The sequence below is a fragment of the Chenopodium album genome, chromosome 3 (assembly GCF_948465745.1).
Source record: "Chenopodium album chromosome 3, dcCheAlbu1.1, whole genome shotgun sequence".
In the NCBI taxonomy this organism is placed as follows: Eukaryota; Viridiplantae; Streptophyta; class Magnoliopsida; order Caryophyllales; family Amaranthaceae; genus Chenopodium; species Chenopodium album.
In genome coordinates, this window is record NC_137836.1 from 77,311,386 (window position 1) to 77,335,034 (window position 23,649).

The 23,649-nt window shown below is 36.2% G+C and overlaps 2 protein-coding genes across 2 annotated transcripts in view; one reads left to right on the forward strand and one right to left on the reverse strand.

The window, feature by feature from the left end:
- The window catches only part of LOC145624294 (callose synthase 10-like), a 52,290-nt gene extending 47,066 nt beyond the window's left edge, over nucleotides 1-5,224 (reverse strand). Inside the window, exons 1-4 of the mRNA XM_081677291.1 lie at nucleotides 4,503-5,224; nucleotides 2,004-2,101; nucleotides 1,655-1,818; nucleotides 79-187 (exon numbers count right to left, since the gene is read on the reverse strand). Of these exons, the coding sequence (XP_081533417.1) occupies nucleotides 79-187; nucleotides 1,655-1,818; nucleotides 2,004-2,101; nucleotides 4,503-4,710 (579 nt within the window). The 5' untranslated portion in view covers nucleotides 4,711-5,224. The remainder of the gene's footprint in view (nucleotides 1-78; nucleotides 188-1,654; nucleotides 1,819-2,003; nucleotides 2,102-4,502) is intronic.
- Nucleotides 5,225-7,085: 1,861 nt separating this feature from the next.
- On the forward strand, nucleotides 7,086-14,766 carry LOC145625426 (uncharacterized). The gene is made up of 6 exons (XM_081678469.1): nucleotides 7,086-8,384; nucleotides 8,490-8,750; nucleotides 9,273-10,479; nucleotides 10,783-10,943; nucleotides 11,175-11,503; nucleotides 14,703-14,766. Exons 1-6 carry the CDS (start codon nucleotides 7,086-7,088, stop codon nucleotides 14,764-14,766), a joined length of 3,321 nt encoding a protein of 1,106 aa, XP_081534595.1.
- Nucleotides 14,767-23,649: the final 8,883 nt, after the last annotated feature.

The window sequence follows — 23,649 nt, forward strand, 5'->3', positions numbered from 1 at the left end:
TGAAGCAATGATATATAAAGAGAGTTATAGTTTATACAAATACTCAAAAATCTGGAACAATCCATAATTAAACCATACTTCCTCAAAGATTAATCTTCCCACTTCAGGAGCCGCATCCTTTGCTAATTCCTTCATCACTTCAACAAGAGCCCTCAATGTAGCGAAAACTTTCCTCATTTCCACCAATCTGAAACAACAGAATATATAAATGTAGTTTCACATCAAACTGATAAATAAAATTCTACATAAGATATAGAAGAAAAAGAATTATCAAATCCATAACTAGCTAGTGCAGAAGTGAGGAACTCGTTAGCTTGTAAAGATGTTACAGATACTGGTTTTCATGACTATAGAACACACGGATGTGCATGAAGCATTGGAAAATCAGAAACCAGATCGATGCTACCTAGTTTCGGTACAGATACACAATTAAGCCAAACTTGGTTAGTCCAGCACATTGCACGAATTAAATAACTATTTATTTATTTAAAATAGTAGTTGTTATTCTTTATTCAAAAAATGTGTAGTCATAATCTCATTAAATTTTTTGAAAGAAGTATTTAGTAGTTTGGAACTTAGGATAAAAAAATAAATAAAAATAAAAAATAAAAATAAAAATAAAAAGAGGAAAAAAAAGGATGATGTCAACAATAGTTAAGGTGGGAAAAATTTTCATAAGAGGTCAGACATGTGTCCATCAATTATGTCAGTATAGCCTGTTTTAGTGATAGTTAATATTAAAACACATTCACAATTTGGAGACGGGATTAGCAATTTAGGTAGCTATTCAAACTATTAGCCGATGATTTGTGGAAATTTACTTTCAGCTTAAGTATTTGTAACAGATAGTCAGATGCCTAACAGACGAGATGACTATGGACATTAGGAAAATGGATAAGATCTAGAATAAACATCCATAAAAGAAGGAAAGTAATTCTATACAACTCTAAATATCATAAGATAGGACACTTGTAAGCATATCCTTATATCTGCAGTTTAAAATTTTCCTATGAAAAGCCTTTTGGAACCAATATTAATCAAATACTCACATCTGAGGCTGCACAACAGCCATTCAGAGTACTTTAGACAAGAATTATGCTATTCAAAACAAAACATACTGGTAAGGTGTTAACATTAACTTTGTTAACTTAGTGAAGAATTTATAACAAATTCAAAGAGAACTTCTAATGTCATCAAACTTAGATGCAAAGGAAAAAGTCAACACAAAGAGGCATGATATGCACAAAAAAAAAAAGGAAATCAAAAAATTAATAGAAGAGAAGACACTTTAGGTTCCATCCTAGTGGTTTTTTAGGTTAAACAATAAGATAGTAACTTTGATTAACAATATATCCTAGGTTTTTCCATCCTAAGTTTATGAGAATTTAGCAACAAGATAGTATTTTTTATTAACATGGTTATAGCTAGTGAATAAGCCAAACAAAAAGCTACAATCCAAAATCAACTCTCTCCGTATAAATTTATGAAGAGATGGATAATACACCATACAGGATCAAACACAAAAGGCAGAAAAAAAAAAGTAATATACAAGCAGTCTATGAACCACATCAGAGTAAAAATCCCAATAGGCCAAGAAGCGATTACTCGATTAGCAATATAAAACATTACAAATCAGAGTAAAAAATCCACTTACTCTCCAAAATTGGTACTAAAGACCCCAGACTCTCGCCAATTTTGTTCTTCACGTTGAATATCATCTACTCTATGTCTTCTCTTGTATTGGCGATAAAATTGCCATAGGCGTTCAACATCACGATTACGATCTATTTGAGCTCCATCCCTTTTGGCAAGTTTTTGCTACATAAATAAGCAATTTACAAATATTCAAACAATAATCTAGGACGAAATCTAGAGGAATACTTGCACATTGGAAGAAAAAAAAAATTGCCTCTAAATAATAAACCATATTAGCACCCCTAGGCACTAGCTTCAAAGAAAAATTAGGTAGGAATTAATCCAATTACATACAATTGATGTAATACCTTAATGACAGCAATCAAACCAGTCTTGAACTGAAGGACACCTCTGCCTACACTATTAGGATCCAGATTCTGTGCCATAGAATATGCCTGCTCACACACTAGAAGACAGTAAAAGGTATTTACATTAAAACATCAGCAAACAATATAGATTGTAGACCAGACATTGCTGATTTTGCATCAAACTTATGCCACAAGACCATGCTAATAATATATACATTAAAGCAGTAGTAGCTAGTAAAAGCAAAAGAAACAGCGTTACATCAATGGGAAATTCAATGCCATTCAACATCATATGCAAAAGACCTATGACAGCACTGAGCTAATGGTGCAGCTGTCTAGGCATTATACAGCAACAACAAAGTTACTATTTATTGACCGGTTTACAAAACATGAGTATAGTTTTGCATGTTTCCCCTTACATCAATTCCTACGTAAAACTTTTCTTGCTTCGAAATGTAGGGGAAGCAGTTTAAACAGCACAGTGAAATGAAAACGGGAAGAACTGATCAAACAAGTGCAGTAGCTTCCCAAATTCAATAATTAGATCAACAAAATAGTACATTTCATGCTATTAATTTATTTACCATTATTAGCAAGCGCAAGAGGGTGACTTCAAGGGGGAAACTACAATAACTTGCACATTCAAAAGCGAGTGGGGCTCTTTAACCATGATGTATGTTATGTACTGTAGAGGTGGAGACTACGAATTGCGCTCTTCAATTATGACATAAACATTCTAATAGAAAGCTCACTATGAGCACAGAAATGATGCCCTGTATAAATTCAAAGTACATATAATTATATGCGAGGCTAATAAGAAAAAATTTGGAGGATTTAGGTAGTTAGGCTATGTTTAGTTCACATGATCTCATCTAAATTTTTCTGATTTGGTATGATCTGATTTCCACATTTGACCAAACTCTGACTTAATCTGAACACTAATCCGTAAGATTAAAAATAAAAAAATAATAAATAACAAAATTTGCAAATGAGATGTCATTAGATTCATATATGAAACTTCATCATTTTTTGAATCACGAAAATAAAGATATTCAATGATAAATAAAACAAATAAAAAGACAAGATTTGATCCAATTATTTCCGAAATAAATTGATATCAACTTAATAAGTTGAACCAAACATAGCCTAGGCCCTGGTAAATTAACAAATTTCTGCTAAAGCTGAGTTAGCAGAATTTTGATTTCAACAAGACATCAACTGCCATAGAGGTGCTAGATATGATCTTCATGTCTTCCTTCACAGTGAGATGGCTGTTATTTCAGGCTTTTTGGGTTAACTCCAGAGATTGGGTTGTGCTCTTTATCTTTGTAGGGACAACTACAAACGAAGTGGTTTATATTGGAAAGAGCAAACAATAGACCTTTCTTTGATTGGAGGTGATTTGATCCTTAAGAACTTGATTGGAATATAAAGATCTACTTTGAAGTAAGGCTAATGGAAAGAATATGATAAGGGAACAAAAATGACAAGCAAGGTTGTAACTTGTAAGGGAGAATCATCCACAATGTTATTGTATGTTCTGACTCTTCTAAGGCATATGGATTTTGAGTCCACTAATTTCACACCTATTTGACACTCCTACCACGTCATTTGAAGGGAAACAAAATGTTGTGACCTCTAAAAGAAGGAATCTGTCACTACCAATATTCTCATGGACATGGAGAAATCATTTGGTTTTTCAGCTAGAAATACCAATCACAACACTTATTAGCACAAAGGTTAAGGAGGCTGGTAATCACAACAGCTCACATCAAGTGAATGCTTGAGCCTTACGCAGTACAGAATCATCAAACCTTTCCCCCCGGATACCACCCACTAGGCCACTAGGTGCTAGCGTCAACCGTCAAGATGAGGGATAAGGTAATGACTCTCGTAGAGGTAAAAGACTCAAAAGTGATACCATTTAGGTCAGTGACAGCACCATGAGTGTAAATTATAAAAAGCTTTAGCAGCTTTATAAGGAATGAGAGTGGTAAAACAGCCCATTCTTAACATACCATGCTTTCAAGCAAATCCAAATATTGTACATATTAGCTACGATGCTCCCGACTATAGGATGTCTAATCAATATTTTTGCCTCTCCATCCATTTCCACCTTTTCTCGTAATCATACGACGTCATGTTTGTAACTCAGTAAAGCATCAAATCATAAAGTCCACACTAAGCCACCAGCTCACTCATTCTCACAGAGTCACATAGGCCGGCTCATGTAATCACCGAAGACGTTCTGCTTGATATCCAACACTTTGCAGGTCTTAATTATAACTTCTATTCAAGTTTTGCTCAAAAAAAGTACCAACAAGAAGAATTTTTAAAGCATACCACAATTTTATCTACATCTACGCAATTGTTAATCACTCAATATCATGAATTTCCAAAAACTACACTATATCAAGCAAAAGCATCAAAAATCATAAAACACGAATTTGCAATCATAAAATACCATTAATTGACAAGAAATGAGAAAGAAAAACATACAAATGCGAGCAACATTAGGATCCTCATCCTGAATCTCGTCAGCAGCCTGCAAAATAGCATCAATATGGGAAGCACGACCGAGCGAAGGCGGAACAGCTCCAGCGAGGCCGCTAGGGTGGCGCTCATGAGTAGGAGCAGCAGTCCGAAGCTGCTCTCGCCGGAGAGTAGCTCGAACAAGGCGTTCCCAATTATCGAGAACTCTTGCCATATTTTTTTTCGCTTCAATTACAACATTCGAAACCCTAGCTCAATTGAGAAACCAATTGCGTGATCAAATCGATTGTAAAAGGGGGGAAATTGGAGTATTTGAAGAACGAATTTGAGAGAATTAGGGTTAAACTGTTTGATGAGTGAAAAATCTCAGAAGACAAAGGGGTGAAGTGATTATTTGTAGATTGCGAATGGAGGAGAGAGAAAATGGGGGAAAAGTTTTGAATGAGAATGAGAAAAACAAATTATGTGAACACACGATATGGTGGTGGTGTGGTGGACTCAGAAGCTTTTTCAGTTTCAGATTAAAGATCGCGGGAATTGGTGGACTTTAAGCTTTTTTATTTTTATTTTTTCTTTTGAGGAAAAGGGGATTTTTTTTTTTTTTTTTTTTATTGATTATACATTGTGATTTGATTATATTTGTGCACAATTCTACATTGTAAGTATTATTTATGCATTAATGTTGCGAGATACGGTTAGAGGTAAAGGTATGTGATTTGGTGAAATGATTTATTTATTACTCGTCCATGATTATTGAAATATAATGAGTAAAGGAAGAATTTAAGTCTTATAAGACGAGGTTAAGATTGTGGGGTGTTGTATGCACTCAAGGTGTTTATACACCGAGGTAGTTAATGGAGTCAATAATAAATATCGCTTGTCACTAATAAATCAAGAATTGAAATCGGAAACTTGCTTTACTTAATTGGATTGATTGTATTGTTTTGTATACTAGTCATCCCCAAGGTCTAAATTTGTAAATCACGTAAAGTGCAAGATGGATGAGCAATAAAACTCTAGATTTGTGCACATCTAGAGTAATGACAATCAGGGTTGGAATACACGGGGTATTAGTCGTGCACTTTTCTATAGGTCGTCTGATTTATGAGTCTCTTATTTCAAATACTATTCAAAAACTAGGAGTTAGATGAGATCTCATACTAGCTACGGTCACGGAGTTAACACGTAAAAAGAATCATTTACGTTTTGTTTTTTTTTTTTATCTTAATTTGGATTCCTAAGGATTAAATGAGCTTTGAAATTTATGGAACATTTTTCGCCACGCAAATAAAAAATAATTGCTTCGGTGAGAAAGGTGGTCGGAAAACACATTAAAGGTGTGTCTTGCACCCAAGTCATTATATTGTGGTGTTTTAGCTACTACGCAAGTATAGGGTGTTGTGTGCACTTAAGCAATAGTTTAGAGTGTTGAGGCCAATTTTACCTATTAAATAATAAGTATTAATGTTCATAAATAACTTTATATATACAAGTATTTCCTTTCAAAATTAAAGAATATAAACCTACTTTTTTCTAACTCTCGCACATTCTAGATTTCAAATAAACTACAATAAGTAGGAAGATTAATGGAGACAAAGGAAATCATTGATATATCAATTAAGTAATGAATAATAAGTAAACTTGATGTTTTCTATAATATTTAATTAAGTTTTTATAGAATAAAATCACACAAAAATATTACAATACGGATTATCTTTTATTTTTGGTAGGAAGTGCAAAAGAAATATAAAAATAGATTAAGAAGGAATATGATTGTATATTTCCCGACAAATAATAAAAACATTAAAAAAAACGATTAGAAGTAATTTCATTTAAGTTGAGAAGGAAGTTAAGCCCAGATGGATGGTGATCATCATTAATCAATCATAAACCATAAACCATAAACCATAAACCATTCTTCGAGGCCAGGTTAGGCAAAACTATAGACCATTCTTCAACCCACATAGAACTTTCTTCAATTTAAAATTTACCGGACCAAACCATATCAGTCCTTTTTTAACAGCAGGAACCAAACAGTCCATGACGAGCTTTTTGTGCATGAGCAGCATTAACAAAGAGCACAGAACTAAAGTAATGACGGCAATCCAGGGTTTGGTGTGGATGGTTGTAACATAAACTCCCATCATGAAAGCAACCAAAGTAGCGTATAATGATAATAGTAGTAATAACAGGCTGAAATCCATTAACACCACTGATTTGCTTTTATCCGTCGTAGCGATGACCCAAAGCAAGCAAAATAAGACCATCGTTGACAAGCACATTGCCAATATGTTCGAGATCATAAAAGCTTGAAATGCTCCCTCTCTTATCAGAGCTGGAAACCCTTTGTTACTGTTAGGGCCTATTATTGTATATAGCTATCGGGCCTATTTCTTGTGCCCTACTTTATTTGCTAGGTTGTATATATACCCTATTATACACTCTAATGAAACACAGAAAATCTATTCACTCTAATTTGACATGGTATCGGAGCCTCTATACTCTAAACCCTAAATTTTTTTTCTGATTTCTAATCTCTATTCTAATCACTACTCTACTCTAATTTATTCCTCTATCGATTAATTATCAATGGGGGACGAAGGGAAACTTGATCCTTCATCACCGTTTTACCTTGGTGCCGGAGACCAGCCTGGTAATTTGATTACCCATGTTGCTTTGAAGGGCGAAAATTATCTTGCGTGGTCGAGGGCCATGACTATATCTTTAAAATCTAGGAGGAAGTATGGGTTTGTTGATGGCAGCATCTCCAAACCGACAGAGCAGAAGAAGTTACTAGATTGGGACACAGTCAATTCCATGCTAGTTTCGTGGATTTTGAGAGCTATTGACCCTAAACTTGCGGCCTCGATTCCCTATTTTGAAGAAGCACAACGGCTCTGGGATTATTTGGAGAAGCGGTTTTGTGAGGCTAGTGGTGTTCGCCTCCAACAATTGCGTTCTTCCATTACTAATTGTAAGCAATTGAAATCAATGACTGTTGCAGAGTATTATAACACTTTGATGGGTTTTTACGATGATTTGATTAGCCTCAAACCTCCTCATGGGTGTGAGTGCGGGAAGTGCGAGTGCAATGTTGCTGCGAAATACGAACGTGACAGGGAGGAGGAGCAATTACACCAATTTCTGATTGGTATCGATGATGACAAGTATGCAACCGTGAGGACTAACATCTTGTCACAGCAGCCCCCAGCGACTCTAGACCGTGCATATCAAGCCTTTCTTCAAGAAGAGCGATCTCGTGGTATTGCACAGACCAAAGCTAACAAGGAGAAGGATGAAACTCATGTGTTTGCACTTCCACCTGATCGGAGATCGTTTCCGCAGCTGAATAAGGTTGATAAATCCAAATTATATTGCACACATTGTAGGCGCTCAGGTCATGATAATTCTGGTTGTTTTATGCTTCACGGGTATCCGGAATGGTGGGTTGAAAAATATGGGAAGAAAGGAGGAGCTGCGCCATCCCCTGCCACTGGCAGCAGAGCTGCTCTGCCTTCCCAAGCTGCTGCTGCCGTCTCTGCCCCTGATCACAGCAAACCCACGGCACGTGCACATGCCGTGGGTGGTACTCTTGGTGCCGCTCCTTCCCCTGCTACCCTTTCGGCCCTCTCTGAGCTTAAGCCTGAGCATGTCCGTCTTTTGTTGAATATGGTTAATAATAATCAACAAGACAAAATGATTGGTGAGTATTTTTCCTCATCTTGGATAATCGACACGGGTGCTTCCCATCATGTTACCGGTGATGCCTCTTGCTTAATGGATGAATGTTCTATTTTATCATGCCCCGTTGGTCTTCCGGATGGTACACAAGCTCTAGCTACAAAGGAAGGGCGAGTGTATTTGGCCGACGGAATCACTCTAGAGAATGTTTTATTTGTTCCTAAATTAAATTGCAATTTAATATCGGTGTCTAAAATGATTGATGATTCCACTTGTTATGTCCGATTCACTGACTCTTTATGTGCTATACAGGACCAACTCTCGGGGAGCCTGATTGGAGGCGGTGAACGAATAGATGGACTCTACTATTTCCGGCGAGTCCCAAAAGTATGTGCGGTGGCAAATTCGGCGGTTTCTACATTCGAGCTCTGGCATCGTCGTATGGGGCATCCGTCGGATCACATAGTCAAGTTAGTGTCTGCTATTAGTGCTAGTTCTGGTAGCAAATTTTTGAATAAAGCATGTGAAATTTGTCCACAAGCTAAACACTCACGGGATAGTTTTCCGGATAGTGTTAGTCGGGCTGGCCGAATTTTTGAGATGATTCATTGTGATTTATGGGGTCCATATAATACTCCTTCTACTTGTGGCGCTCTTTATTTTTTGACAATTGTTGACGATTTTTCAAGAGGTGTTTGGGTTTATTTGTTAAATGATAAAACTGAGGTTTATTCATCGTTTTGTTCTTTCTTTGCTATGGTTAAATGCCAATTTGATTTTCATGTTAAATGTGTGCGGAGTGATAATGGTACGGAGTTCAAACCCATGATTCCGTATTTTAATGATAATGGCATTTTGTTTCAAACCTCTTGTGTCGGAACCCCTCAACAAAATGGTAGAGTGGAGCGTAAACACCAACATATTTTGAATGTGAGCCGTGCTTTGATGTTTGAAGGCAACTTGCCACTTAGTTTTTGGGGTGAATGTGTCCTAGGTGCGGTTTATCTAATTAATCGTACACCCTCTCGTTTATTAGAAAATAAAACCCCATTTGAAGTGCTTTTTGGCAAGAAACCAAATTTTGATGAATTAAAGGTATTTGGGTGTCTTTGTTTTGCTCATAACCAAAAGGCTAAAGGTGATAAATTTGCTCCTAGAAGTCGGAAGTGTGTTTTTGTGGGCTACCCTCATGGTAAAAAGGGTTGGAAATTGTATGACTTGGAGACGGGGGATATTTTTGTTTCTCGTGATGTGAAGTTTTATGAGCATGAATTTCCGTTTGCTACGACAGATGTCACAAATGTGGATAGTGAGGATGTGCCTCATAATAATAATTTGGGCATTGATACTGATTTTCTTGATGACTTGGAGGGGGTTCTCGAGGCTAGCGAAGCCCCTATTGATCTCGGCACTCCGGACAGCAGCCCAGGCAGCCCTCACGCCACCCCTGCTGCTGCTGCCCCTGCCTCACAGGGTGCTACACCTGCTGGCAGCCTAGTCCGGAGCTCCCCTGCGGTTTCTAGTGCTGCCCGCAACCCGGTTGTGGTCCCTGCTGCCGCGGCAAATGACAGCAGCTCGGGCAGCACTTCTCCAGCTGACCCGAGCCTTCTTACTTCTTCTACCCTTGATATGGGTCGTGGTCTTCGACCCAAGCATGCACTGGGTTGGCACCGTGATTACGTCGCACATACTATATCTCTCTCGGGTCCATCTACCTCTCTTAGTTCACCGTCTACTCCAAGCTCCTCAGGTACTTCCTATCCTTTAGCGCATTTTGTGAATTGTGATAAATTTTCTGTACAACACCGTGTATTTATTGCAGCTGTTGACTCTATGGTTGAGCCTCGTAATTTTAAGGAGGCAATGCGTGATGAGGGGTGGAAAGCGGCTATGCAAACAGAAATTGATGCATTAGAAAAAAATGGCACATGGGTGATGGAGAAGTTGCCTCCGGGTAAGAAAGCCCTTGGGTGTAGATGGGTTTACAAGGTTAAACTTAATTCTGATGGCTCACTCGAGAGATTGAAGGCTCGTCTTGTTATCTTTGGTAATCATCAGGTTGAGGGTATTGATTACAATGAGACTTTTGCTCCTGTGGCTAAAATGGTCACCGTTCGGACTTTTCTTGTTGTCGCTGCTGCGAAGAATTGGGAATTGCATCAGATGGATGTCCACAATGCATTCCTTCATGGTGATCTTGCTGAGGAAGTTTATATGCAGCCTCCCCCTGGGTTCTACGGTTCTCAATCTGGTTTGGTGTGTCGTCTTCTAAAGTCGTTGTACGGTCTTCGACAAGCACCTCGTTGTTGGTACTCTAAATTGGCCGCATCTCTGACACGGTACGGGTTTGTGCAATCGTACTCTGACTATTCTCTTTTTACTCTGCAATCTGGGTCTATTCAACTTAGTGTTCTGGTCTATGTTGATGATTTGATAATTTCTGGTAATGATTCTTCTGCGATTTCAACATTCAAGTCATACCTGAGCGACTGTTTTCATATGAAAGATTTGGGTGTTTTGAAGTATTTTCTTGGTGTTGAGGTTGCTCGTAGTCCGGAAGGCATATTTTTATGTCAACGGAAATATACACTTGACATTATTGCAGAGTCTGGTTTGCTCGGTGCTCGTCCCGCAGGTACTCCTATTGAGCAGAATCATACTCTGGCAAAATCAGAGTTCTCTCTTTTTTCTGATCCAGCGCAGTATCGACGGCTAGTGGGCCGTCTAATCTATTTGTCTTTTACTAGACCAGATTTGGCATACGCGGTGCATATTTTGTCTCAATTTATGCAGCAACCGCGACAGGACCATTGGGAAGCGGCTCTTCGTACAATATGATACTTGAAGGGATGTCTGGGTCAAGGAATCCTTTTGAGTTCAGACTGTGATTTGCATATTACGGGTTGGTGTGACTCAGATTGGGCAGGTTGTCCCTTGTCGCGCCGGTCTATCTCTGGGTGGTTGGTGTTTCTTGGTGCTTCTCCTGTCTCTTGGAAGACTAAGAAACAGGAGACTGTGGCCAAGTCTTCTTCAGAGGCTGAGTTCCGCTCAATGTCTAAAACTACTGATGAGCTGAAATGGTTGAAGGCCCTTCTTCTGAGTTTGGGTGTTTCGCATCCCCGTGCTATGAGCTTATTTTGTGATAATCAATCTGCTTTGTATATTGCGAAAAATCCGGTTTTCCATGAGCGTACAAAGCACATTGAGGTGGATTGTTACTATCTTCGTGATGCGATACAGGATGGTGTCATTAGTCCGTCTTATGTGAAGACCACGGACCAGTTAGCAGATATATTCACCAAGGCTTTGAGTAAAAGTCAATTCATGTATTTGCTTGGCAAGTTGGGCATTTGTGACTTGCATGCTCCAACTTGAGGGGGGGTGTTAGGGCCTATTATTGTATATAGCTATCGGGCCTATTTCTTGTGCCCTACTTTATTTGCTAGGTTGTATATATACCCTATTATACACTCTAATGAAACACAGAAAATCTATTCACTCTAATTTGACAGTTACCTTCGACATTTCCACCCGGAACGGTGAATGCCGCTGTGAATGTTATTGTCGTTATGAGAGCTGCTATAACACCCATTGTGTTTGTGTATTCTTGAATTTGTGATGTAGGAACATCCCAGACACTTCGAATACCTACCACTAATCCCTTGTTCTTTAACAATTCTTGAAGCTGTGTACAAAAAGGTATTTGATACGGAGTATATCTCAGTAAAGTCAGGGTTGAAACCAACGACTTAATAGTCATATAGACTAATAGTTCACAAATGTTTAATAACATCCGATTGGCTCTCTAAACGGAAACAATTTTGTTTCCATTTTATTCACACGTGCCAAGCTTCATTGCCTACAAATAAAAACCAATATATTCTCTCTCTTCCTCATTCATTCATAAAGTTCTTTCTCTCTCTTCTTTATTCCTCAATTGGCAATTATATCTCTATTCAACCTGGTTTGTTTACTTAATTTTATGAGATTTTTGTTAGTTTTAGTTGTTTTGATTTTTCGATTTTTAGGTTTTTTTATTTTGTTTTTGTCTACATTATGACACATTTTATGTCTACAATGATTTGTTTCAAAGAATTAATTATATTCATAACTTGAAGATTTAATGTTAATCACATTTCTATACTTTAGCAGCAATATATATATAATAACAAAAATTAATCTCATTTCTTTTACATGATCATATATAAATCCTATTTAACCAAAATTTGTATTGAACTTTTAAAGCTAATTTTTTTTCTCTATAACAATTGAAGAACTTTTAAATCCTATACTATATATTGGATAATATATATTTTGATGTTCAATATCGATTGAAAAAAAAAATTTAGATAGTATGAGCACATACTTAAATAAATTTAACTAATTTAATCTATATTTATATTTCATCATCACATAATTTTTATTGTAAAAGCTCATTTTCAATATACATATAATGACTCAGGGCTTCGTCCGGGCCAAAAACTAGTTAAAGAATATAAACACACTAGTTTATATATATTATCATTAAAACTCTAAGGAGTGTTATATCGCCATGTGTCACTCTTCATTCATTGAGTTATTTCGCTACATAATCGAATTGTTGTAATGTTTAGTTTTCTTGGAAAACAATTCATTGGTCTAACCTCCATGTATTAATGTTTAGTTTACTTGAAAAACTCTTCATATGTATTGTTGAAGCATAAAGGTTTTGATGATGAGGAACTTAAACTAAAAGTAAACTCATCTAATAAAGGTTCTCTAGTGTGTGATTAGTCAAGGTGCAGAATAATCTTGGTGATTGAAGATCTGTCTGAATCTAAGAAGACATGAAGAAGATCTTTATTGAAGAAGTTAAACAAATCAGAGGAAGAGTTCTCTAACAAGAACTAAGTTCCCTAACAGGAACGTTCCCTAACAGGAACTCGAAGACTAGCTGTTAAGTTCTTTGGTGGAACTTGATATGCTTGAAGCCCAAGTAATTCATCTGATCAGAATGCGGCGCATCAATAATTGTTAAAGTTTATTCTTAGAAATTATTGTAAATATGGTAAGTAGGTTAGTGCACGAGATTTGTTAGAAACGTGATAAGTTTGCTTGGTAAATAAAATAAATATGGAAGATAATAAAAGATAGACTTTAGGAAAAGATTTCGTAACAAAAAGATTATTCTTTATCTAAAGTCGGTTTATTAAGAAAGATAAGTGTTCTTTATAAAATCTTTTATTCTTATTTTCAGAAAAGATTTTATTCTACTTGATTTACAAAAACCGTGTTTAATAAAAGATAAGTTAAGTTAACATGTTTATCTTTTTAGAAAACCTACTTTCTATACAAGTATTACTTGTATAAATAGTAGAGAGAAAAATGTTTTAGGTTTTTGTGAGTTTATGCGTGAAGAAATCTAAGTGCTTTAAACGAGTAAGTTTACCAAGCTTTTAACTTATCATATTAGTTTCGGATTTCGTGCATTGCTTACCTATCGTAATAGGCATTGTGTATTTGTATTGGTTGGGTTATTTGGGTGATTTTATAGTTTGATTTTTACACAGTTTTGTTTAAGTCTTTTGGTGAGGCTGTGAGTAGTTTTGTACTTAGGTGGTACAAGCAGTTTGTACTTTGGCAGTACGTGTAGTACTTTGGTGGTACGAGTGAGTCTAAGTGTGGTACTTAGATTGGGTAGGATAGGGTCCTATCAAGTAGCAAGTCCAGTGAGGAACTTGTGAAATAAAGGTTTGTGTCTAATAGGTTGTAACTTGGTGTTTGCCCTATTATAGTGAAGTGTTTTGTGTTTGAAATCCCTAAGGTAGGGTCGAGGTTTTACTTCCAGTTGGGCCCTGGAAGGTTTCCTCGTAAAAACTGTGTGTTTGCTTAAGTTCCTATACGCATTGTTTATTTATCCGCAAAAAGTAGTCACTAGGAACTCAATACAATTCACCCCCCTCCTGTATTAATCGTCTCAACTAACAATTGGTATCAGAGCGAGGTACTCTTGTATAAGCGAATAACTTTGCTGAGTAAGTTCCTGGAGAGTGAATTACAAAGAGAAACTTGAAGAAGGGTATTCCACCCAACGTCCTCCGATGTTCAATGGTAAGTTCTACACCTACTGGAAGAACAGGATGGAGATATTCATTAAGGCTGAAAATTACCAGGTTTGGCGTGTTATTGAAGCTGGTGATTTTGAAATAACCATAACCAATGAAAAGAACGAGGTAGTTCCTAAACCTATTATTTCTGATTATGATAAAGAAGACTATCAGAAACTTGAATTGAATGCTTTAGCCATAAAATATTTGCATTGTGGACTTGGACCTCATGAACATAATCGTATCATGGGATGCAAGTCTGCTAAGCAGATTTGGGATCTACTAGAGGTAACTCATAAAGGTACTAATGAGGTAAAACGTTCTAAAATTGATTTGTTGATGTCTAGATATGAAAGGTTTGAATGCAATCAAAGGAAACCATAGAGGAGATGTTTACTAGGTTCAATGATATTATTAATGAATTGAATTCCCTTGGCAGGCACATTCCAATTGATGAACAGGCTAGGAAGATCTTGAGGAGTCTACCACAAGATGAACGATGAAGGTCAAAGGTTACTGCTATGCAGAAAGCTAAGGACTTCACAAAGTTCAACATGGAACAACTAGCTGGATCATTGATGACTCATGAACTACATCTGAGTTCCAACTCTGAAAGTTCCAAAAACAAGAGTCTAGCTCTTAAGGCTCAAGACTCGGAGGAATCAGAGGCTGATGAGGAAGAGATGGCAATGCTAGTTAGAAAGTTCAAGAGGATGATGAACTATAAGAAGTTTGATAGGAACAAGAAATATGCAAGTTCCAGAAACACAACATGTTTCAAGTGCGGCTCAAAAGATCATTTCATTAAAGATTGTCCCTTACCAGACGGTGAGAAAGGAAAGACTAAAGGCAAGGAGCAATCCAAAGAGTCAAGAGTCTACAAACCTTATTTCACCAAGGACAATGTAAAGAAAGTCATGTTAGCCGCTTGGGGAGATTCAGATTCTGAGGAAGAGGAAGAACAACCACCAGAGGAAACTGCTCATGTATGTTTGTTGGCCAAAATAGATGAAAAGGCAAAGCTGAAGGAACTAGAATCCGAGGTATGGTTTTCTCAAAAAGAACTTAGACATTACTCTAAAGAAAACTTAATATCAACTGTCTTGGAGATTCAAGAAGATCTTAAAGATCTGCATAAAGCTAAACATAAAAGTGATGAAGCCTTGGTTACTTATAAAGAAAACAGTCAGTGGGTTGATAATCTGAAATTTGATATTCAATATAGATTCTTTAGTCTGTTTGATGATAATAACTATTTAAAAGAAACTATTGACAGGTTAAAACATGATAACATAATGTTGAATGTGGAACTATCCTTGATGAAACTCTGTCTTAATGCTCCTAATTCTGAAGTTCCTCCACTTGCTCAATATCCGAATTTTGAAAAACTAAAATCTGATTTGGAAACTATAAAAGCGGATAAAGCAAGACTTGAGGGGGAACTTGAGAAAGTCAGGAAAGGCAAACAACCCATAGAATACAGAGTTCCTAACTGGATTTCCAAAGCTCAAACCAAAAGAACAGAAGGTTTGGGTTTCAAAAAGAAGTTCCAAAAAGAAAAGAAATATGTTGACCTGCCAAGTAGTATAGTATGCTATTTCTGTGGGAATACTAGACACAAACAAGTTAAGTGTCCTAAGAAAGAAAAGAGTTCACAGAAAAATAAAAGGCATGTAGAACAGATATGGATCAAAAAGAAAAAACCTACTATTGTTACACAGGAACCCAAGGAAACCTGGGTTCCTGAACCTAATGTTTGATTTCTCATGCAGGTTCCAGTGAGGGGGAACAACACTTGGTACCTCGACAGTGGTTGTTCTAAGCACATGACTATAGATAAATCTAGATTTCTCTCACTGGATGCCTACTATGGGGGAACTGTGACCTTTGGTGATAACATGACTGGAGAAATAGTTGCTATCGGCAAAGTAGGAAGGTCAAGTTCCCATGCGATTGATAATGTATTTTTGGTCGAGGGGCTCAAACACAACTTGCTGAGTATTTCACAATTTTGTGACAAAGGTAACTCTGTAAGCTTTACTTCTAATAAGTGCAGAATCATTCATAATGACACCGGGAACATCATCTTAGAAGGAATTCGTAAAGGAAACACATATGTTGTTGATCTTAACGAAGTTCTTAATAGTATTTTAACATGTCTTAGTGTCATTGAGAATGATCCATTATTATGGCACAAAAGATTTGGACATGCAAGTTTTACTCTACTTGATAAATTGAGATCTAAGGAACTAGTGGAAGGTCTTCCATGTATTAAGTTCCTGTATGACAAAGTGTGTGATGCTTGTGTTAGAGGAAAACAAACTCGAGTTTCTTTCAAGTCCAAGAAAATGGTAAGTACCAAAAGGCCTTTGGAACTTGTTCATATGGATCTATGTGGTCCTATGAGAATCCAAAGTAGAAGTGGTAAGAGATATGTTATGGTTATTGTTGATGATTTTTCAAGGTTTACTTGGGTTTTTTTTTCTTGTAAGTAAAGATGAAACTTTTGATGAATTTGTAGCTTTTGTAAAGAAAGAACAAAGAAGAACAGGTAATTCATTAATTCACCTCAGATCAGATCACAGCACAGAATTCGAAAACTCAAAATTTGATGAATTTTGTACTGAACATGGAATGGATCACAACTTCTCTGCCCCTAGGATTCCTCAACAAAATGGAGTAGTGGAACGCAAGAACAGAAGCCTTGAAGACATGGCCAGGACAATGTTGATCTCAAGTAATCTGCTCAGGAACTTCTGGGCAGAAGTAGTGAATACAGCATGCTATATCCTTAATAGAGTATCAGTTAGAGCCATCACCAACAAAACTCCTTATGAGTTAATCAAAGGGAGAAAACCTAATATTTCTTACTTTAGATCCTTTGGTTGTAAATGTTTTGTTCATAACAATGGTAAAAGGAACTTGGGAAAGTTTGGTGAACGTAGTGATGAGGCTGTGTTCCTAGGATACGCCTCTAATAGTAAAGCATATAGAGTCTATAATAAAAGGACAATGTGTGTTGAGAAATCTGTACATATTATATTTGATGAAACTGAACAGTCTTTAAATGATGTACAGGATTGTGATAATGATTTTGAAATTGGACTTGTTCACAAGACAGATCCAGATGAAAAATCAACATCATCGCAGAAGCAGCCAGTGGAAAATAATGAGCAAACGAATCTGGAAGCAAATGAAGAACCAGAAATAGAGAATGTTCCAGGAACTCCTGTTCAAGAACAAGATCAGAATCAAAATGAGGAGAATCCTGTCGAAGTTCCAATTGAGGTTCAAGAACAAGTTCCTACAGAAGAACTAGTCAACAATGAACAGGAAAGATTATATCCAGTGAAGGACTTTACTCCTAAACGTTGGAAACATCATAAATCACATCCTGTTGATGCAATCATGAGTGATATTACAAAAGGAACTCATACTAGATCTCAGCTTAGGAACTTCTATGCATTTTATGCATTCCTTTCTTCTATGGAACCAAAGAATTATGTTGAAGCTTTAACTGACGCAGACTGGATTAATGCTATGCAAGCTAAACTAAATGAGTTTGAAAGAAACAAAGTATGGCATCTGGAACCTAGACCCAAAGATAAGAAGACAATAGGTCTAAAATGGGTATTTAGGAACAAGCTAGATGAGCATGGTATTATTGTCAGAAATAAAGCTAGACTAGTTGTACAAGGTTTCAATCAACAAGAAGGAATAGACTATGAAGAAACATTTGCTCCAGTAGCCAGGTTAGAGGCTATTCGTTTACTTATTGCTTTTGCTGCTTATATGGGATTCACGTTGTTCCAGATGGATGTAAAATGTGCTTTTCTAAATGGATTTTTAAATGAAGAAGTCTATGTGGAACAACCTCATGGATTTGAAAATCCAGAGTTCCTAAACCATGTCTACAAGCTTAACAAAGCCCTCTATGGACTGAAGCAAGCTCCTAGAGCATGGTATGAAAGATTGTCAAAGTTCCTATTACAAAATGGTTTTAAACGTGGTAAAATAGATAAAACACTGTTTTAAAATCAAATGGAACTGACATATTAGTTGTACAAATTTATGTTGATGATATTCTGTTTGGTGCAACTAATGAATCTTTGTGCAAGTATTTTGCTGACTTGATGAGCGGAGAATTTGAAATGAGCATGATGGGAGAATTAAATTTCTTCCTTGGACTGCAAATAAAGCAATCTGAGAAAGGAATCATGATCCATCAACAAAAGTACATCAAGGAACTGATCAAAAAATACAAGCTTGACAATGCTAAGACTAATGATACTCCTATGGGTATTGCAACCAGATTGGATGATGATCCTTCAGGAACTTGTGTTGATCAACCTATGTACAGAGGTATGATAGGATCTTTACTTTACTTAACAGCTAGTAGACCTGACATATCTTTCAGTGTAGGTTTGTGTGCCAGGTTCCAAGCAAACCCAAAGGAGTCTCACCTGAAAGCAGTAAAGAGAATCCTTAGATACTTGAAAGGAACCGATGACTTGTGTCTCTTCTATCCTAGAAGTGACTCATTTGATTTGCATGGCTTTACTGATGCTGACTATGCAGGTGATTTAGTGAACAGAAAAAGCACTTCAGGTATGGTACAGTTCTTAGGACCTTGTTTAGTTTCTTGGGGTTCCAAGAAGCAAAACACAGTTGCTCTATCTACAGCTGAAGCTGAATACGTGGCAGCAGCAGCATGTTGCTCACAAGTACTTTGGATAAAACAACAGGTTAGAGATTTTGGTCTTATTTTTGAATGTGTACCTATCTATTGTGATAACACAAGTGCTATTTGTATTTCTAAAGATCCAGTTCAACACTCTAAAGTAAAACACATCCACATAAGGCATCACTTTCTAAAAGATAATGTGGAACAAGGGAACATAAAATTGGAATTTTGTAGTACAGAATATCAACTTGCAGATATTTTGACCAAACCCTTGAGCAGAGAAAGGTATGAGAAATTGAGACTGGAACTTGGAATGATCAAACTGAATTGATTGCTTCTGAAGTTCCTAGGTATGGCAAAGTCAAAAATAATGGAAATAGAGCGAAAAGAGCATTTAGCACAATTCTCGTGTGCTAAACATAGCTGAAGTGTCACCGTTGTTGATTACTGAAGGTTAGTTCATTAAACACTCAATTAATTTTGCTAGTAGTAATGTACAATGTATATATGTAGAAAGCGTGTTCCAATTGCGTATTTGTGAACAGTGATCTTATTTTAAAAGTTAAATGAATTTGGAAAGAAAATAAATTTTGGTAAATTCATTCCTGCGTGTTTTATTTTTGGAAAATTCATTGAACTTGTTCAATTAATGACTGCTTTGAAAACCCTTAAAATTCTTTACACCGCTTCATTAATTATAAAAGGAACTCTCAACCACCTTACATCATCACACTGTCAAAATCATTTACTCCACTGTGAAAAACTTCTACACTATTCTAAAACCCTTTCGAAGAAGAAACTATGGCCATAATCACCTCACTAAGCTCGTCTGAAAACTCACACCACAACCATTCCTCTGAACAAGAAGAAGTTTCATCACTTCCGATTGTCTCTCACACCGAAACTCAAATCATAAATCCACCATCTTCCAACATGCAAAACCCTAACCTCGAACAATTAGAAAACATCACCAAGACAGTGCTTGACAAATTGAGAGAGCGGAAGGCCAAGAAAGGTCAAGAAAAGTCACTGGAGGATCACATTAAGGAAGTTGAGGAGTTTACTCTCAATTTGGAAGAGGAGGGTTCTGAAAAAGAGAAATCGGAGGACGAGGAAGAAATTGATCAGGCTAAGCTTGAAATTCAAGCTGATAGGTACGTTGTTGGTCATAGAATTGATTTAAACTGGTGTAGGATTGCTAGATTTCTAGAATTTATTGATATAATTAAGTTCTAAGGCTGGGAATATCTGTTGGTTAAAGTTTCTAATAATTTGACGTATCCGACTGCTATGACTGAATTCTGTCAACACTTTGAAGCAAAATTGGGAATAATAACCAGTAAGGTGAGTAAAGTGAATATTGAATTAGATGTGGAAACACTGAGTAAAATTCTGAGAACCCCGATGGAAGGGTATGAGACTTAAATTAAGGGTAAGTTAAGTGTCAAGGTTGGAAATTACTTGAGTGGTGACATAGTTGAAGCCCTAGGAGGAAAAAGGGGGAAGAACATTATGAGTCATAATGATTTGAGTCCTTTAAATAAACTATTATTCAATCTTGTTAAGAAGACCATCTTACCGAGAACTGCAAAGAAGGGTGAAGCTTGTTTGATGGACATGGCTGTAATTTTCTGTCTATCAAGGAGAATTAAAATTAATTTCCATCACTTATGTATCAACACTTGGCACATTGTGTTCCAAGTGGAACAAAAGTTGGATATGGGGCTATTCTGTCTACAGTTTTTGAGAGTCTTGGTGTTAAGCTTAAAGGGAAGTATGTGGGCTTGGATGAGAAACCAGAGAATGTAATTGATGCTGATACTCTGGCAGGTCTAAGCTTAGAGGTAGTTCAGGGTAAGATTCAGAAGTTAGAGAAGGAAGAAGAGAAGGCTGAGAAGTCAACAGGAAAAAGAAAACAAAAGGAAGTGAGTGATAAACCTGTTAGGAAAAGCAGGAGGTTATCTGAAAGTGCTATGCCTCAGACCAGCATGGAGAAACCATTGGAGCTGGATACTGATGACAAAGTACTTGAAGGGCAAGTGGCTGAATTGGTCGATAGAATGGAGAGGGTTGAAATTCAAGCCAAGGAATTTGCTGGGCAGGCTCAGTTTAAGAAGTTGGAAAAACAGGTGCAGTAGCAGGGAAAGGCACTAAATGAACTGAAGAAATCAGTGCAGGCTCAGGACAAGGTTCTGAAGGAACAGGAGGAGAAGTTCCAACAGAAACTGGAGGGTCTTGAGCAAATGTTGGAAGCTCTCATTGCACAACAGAAGGAAGACAGCAAGCAGATTCTGGACCTTTTGCAAACCTAGCCATTTCCTGTTTAGCTTTCCTAAAATAGCCTATCCTAACTTCCTTAGCAGTCATGAACATTTTCAGTTTGTTTTTAATATGTCAATATTTTGGTTTGTAAACACTTTAAGCAGGATGATTAATCTCTTTTATTTTAATGAATGCTTTTGGAACTGTCTGTGCATATATACACTTGTCTATTATGAATGCTTAAACAGGAGAGTGGAACTTTCCTAAGGGAAGTTAGCAGCGCTGCCTTCAGTTTCCCAATCTCGATGAATTGCTTGTGGGGTTGTGGCTAGATGCTTACTAACTTGAAAACCAGAACTTTTTTATAATGCCAAAAGGGGGAAAAGATGAAGCAAACTTGTAGGCTATAGTTGTTCTGGGTTTTAGTTAATAGAGTATCAGATTTCTCTGTTATGATGCTCAAATTTATTTTGTTTAACTTTTGTTAATTTTATTTTGCTTTTTTTTTTTTGTTGTTTGAGTTTTTACTTTCTGTCAATAAAAAAAAATTAAAAAAAAAATCAAAAATACGACCCTCTATTTTGTTTAACTTATTCTAGAGTTTGCTTAAGTTTGTCATCATCAAAAAGGGGGAAATTGTTGAAGCATAAAGGTTTTGATGATGAGGAACTTAAACTAAAAGCAAACTCATCTAATAAAGGTTCTCTAGTGTGTGATTAGTCAAGGTGCAGAATAATCTTGGTGATTGAAGATCTGTCTGAATCTAAGAAGACATGAAGAAGATCTTTATTGAAGAAGTTAAACAAATCAGAGGAAGAGTTCTCTAACAAGAACTAAGTTCCCTAACAGGAACGTTCCCTAACAGGAACTCGAAGACTAGCTGTTAAGTTCTTTGGTGGAACTTGATATGCTTGAAGCCCAAGTAATTCATCTGATCAGAATGCGGCGCAGCAATAATTGTTAAAGTTTATTCTTAGAAATTATTGTAAATATGGTAAGTAGGTTAGTGCACGAGATTTGTTAGAAACGTGATAAGTTTGCTTGGTAAATAAAATAAATATGGAAGATAATAAAAGATAGACTTTAGGAAAAGATTTCGTAACAAAAAGATTATTTTTTATCTAAAGTCGGTTTATTAAGAAAGATAAGTGTTCTTTATAAAATCTTTTATTCTTATTTTCAGAAAAGATTTTATTCTACTTGATTTACAAAAACCGTGTTTAATAAAAGATAAGTTAAGTTAACATGTTTATCTTTTTAGAAAACCTACTTTCTATACAAGTATTACTTGTATAAATAGTAGAGAGAAAAATGTTTTAGGTTTTTGTGAGTTTATGCGTGAAGAAATCTAAGTGCTTTAAACGAGTAAGTTTACCAAGCTTTTAACTTATCATATTAGTTTCGGATTTCGTGCATTGCTTACCTATCGTAATAGGCATTGTGTATTTGTATTGGTTGGGTTATTTGGGTGATTTTATAGTTTGATTTTTACACAGTTTTGTTTAAGTCTTTTGGTGAGGCTGTGAGTAGTTTTGTACTTAGGTGGTACAAGCAGTTTGTACTTTGGCAGTACGTGTAGTACTTTGGTGGTACGAGTGAGTCTAAGTGTGGTACTTAGATTGGGTAGGATAGGGTCCTATCAAGTAGCAAGTCCAGTGAGGAACTTGTGAAATAAAGGTTTGTGTCTAATAGGTTGTAACTTGGTGTTTGCCCTATTATAGTGAAGTGTTTTGTGTTTGAAATCCCTAAGGTAGGGTCGAGGTTTTACTTCCAGTTGGGCCCTGGAAGGTTTCCTCGTAAAAACTGTGTGTTTGCTTAAGTTCCTATACGCATTGTTTATTTATCCGCAAAAGGTAGTCACTAGGAACTCAATACAATTCACCCCCCCTCTTGTATTAATCGTCTCAACTAACATGTATAACCACCCTATTTAAACTTGAAAAACTATTTTTTTTACAGGAACTTGGAAAACTACTTAATAATTGCACTATAATTTAATTAATCTTATTTGTTGTGCATTAATTATTCATAAATTGTAGTTATAGAGTAATAATTTGTATTATATATATTGACATCAAAATTATAAAGATTTGATTCAGTTATCGTATATATATTAATGTAAAAAATTTATTCTTATAGTCAAACCAACTTATATTAACAACTTACTACAATTCTTAATAAGCTCTCATCTTTAAAAAATAGAAATTATTTTCTTAGTGACAAACAAAGCCCAAGTATAGTTTGATTAAAGTACGGAATAATAAATTTATAATGATCAGGGACATTTTCCGTGGCAGTAATTAGTTTACCATTATATCTGGGTTGAAAAATATTGTAATTTACTTATTTAAATTACATGCTCATAAATTATCGTGTTTAATATATATATATATATATATATATATATATATATATATATATATATATATATATATATATA

Coding starts and splice junctions, on each gene's coding strand:
- LOC145625426 (XM_081678469.1), top strand. CDS start 7,086: ATGGGGGACGAAGGGAAACTTGATCCTTCATCACCGTTTTACCTTGGT. Junction 8,385..8,489: donor ACGGAATCACTCTAGAGAAT/GTTTTATTTGTT, acceptor TGTGCTATACAG/GACCAACTCTCGGGGAGCCT. Junction 8,751..9,272: donor GGGATAGTTTTCCGGATAGT/GTTAGTCGGGCT, acceptor GATGAATTAAAG/GTATTTGGGTGTCTTTGTTT.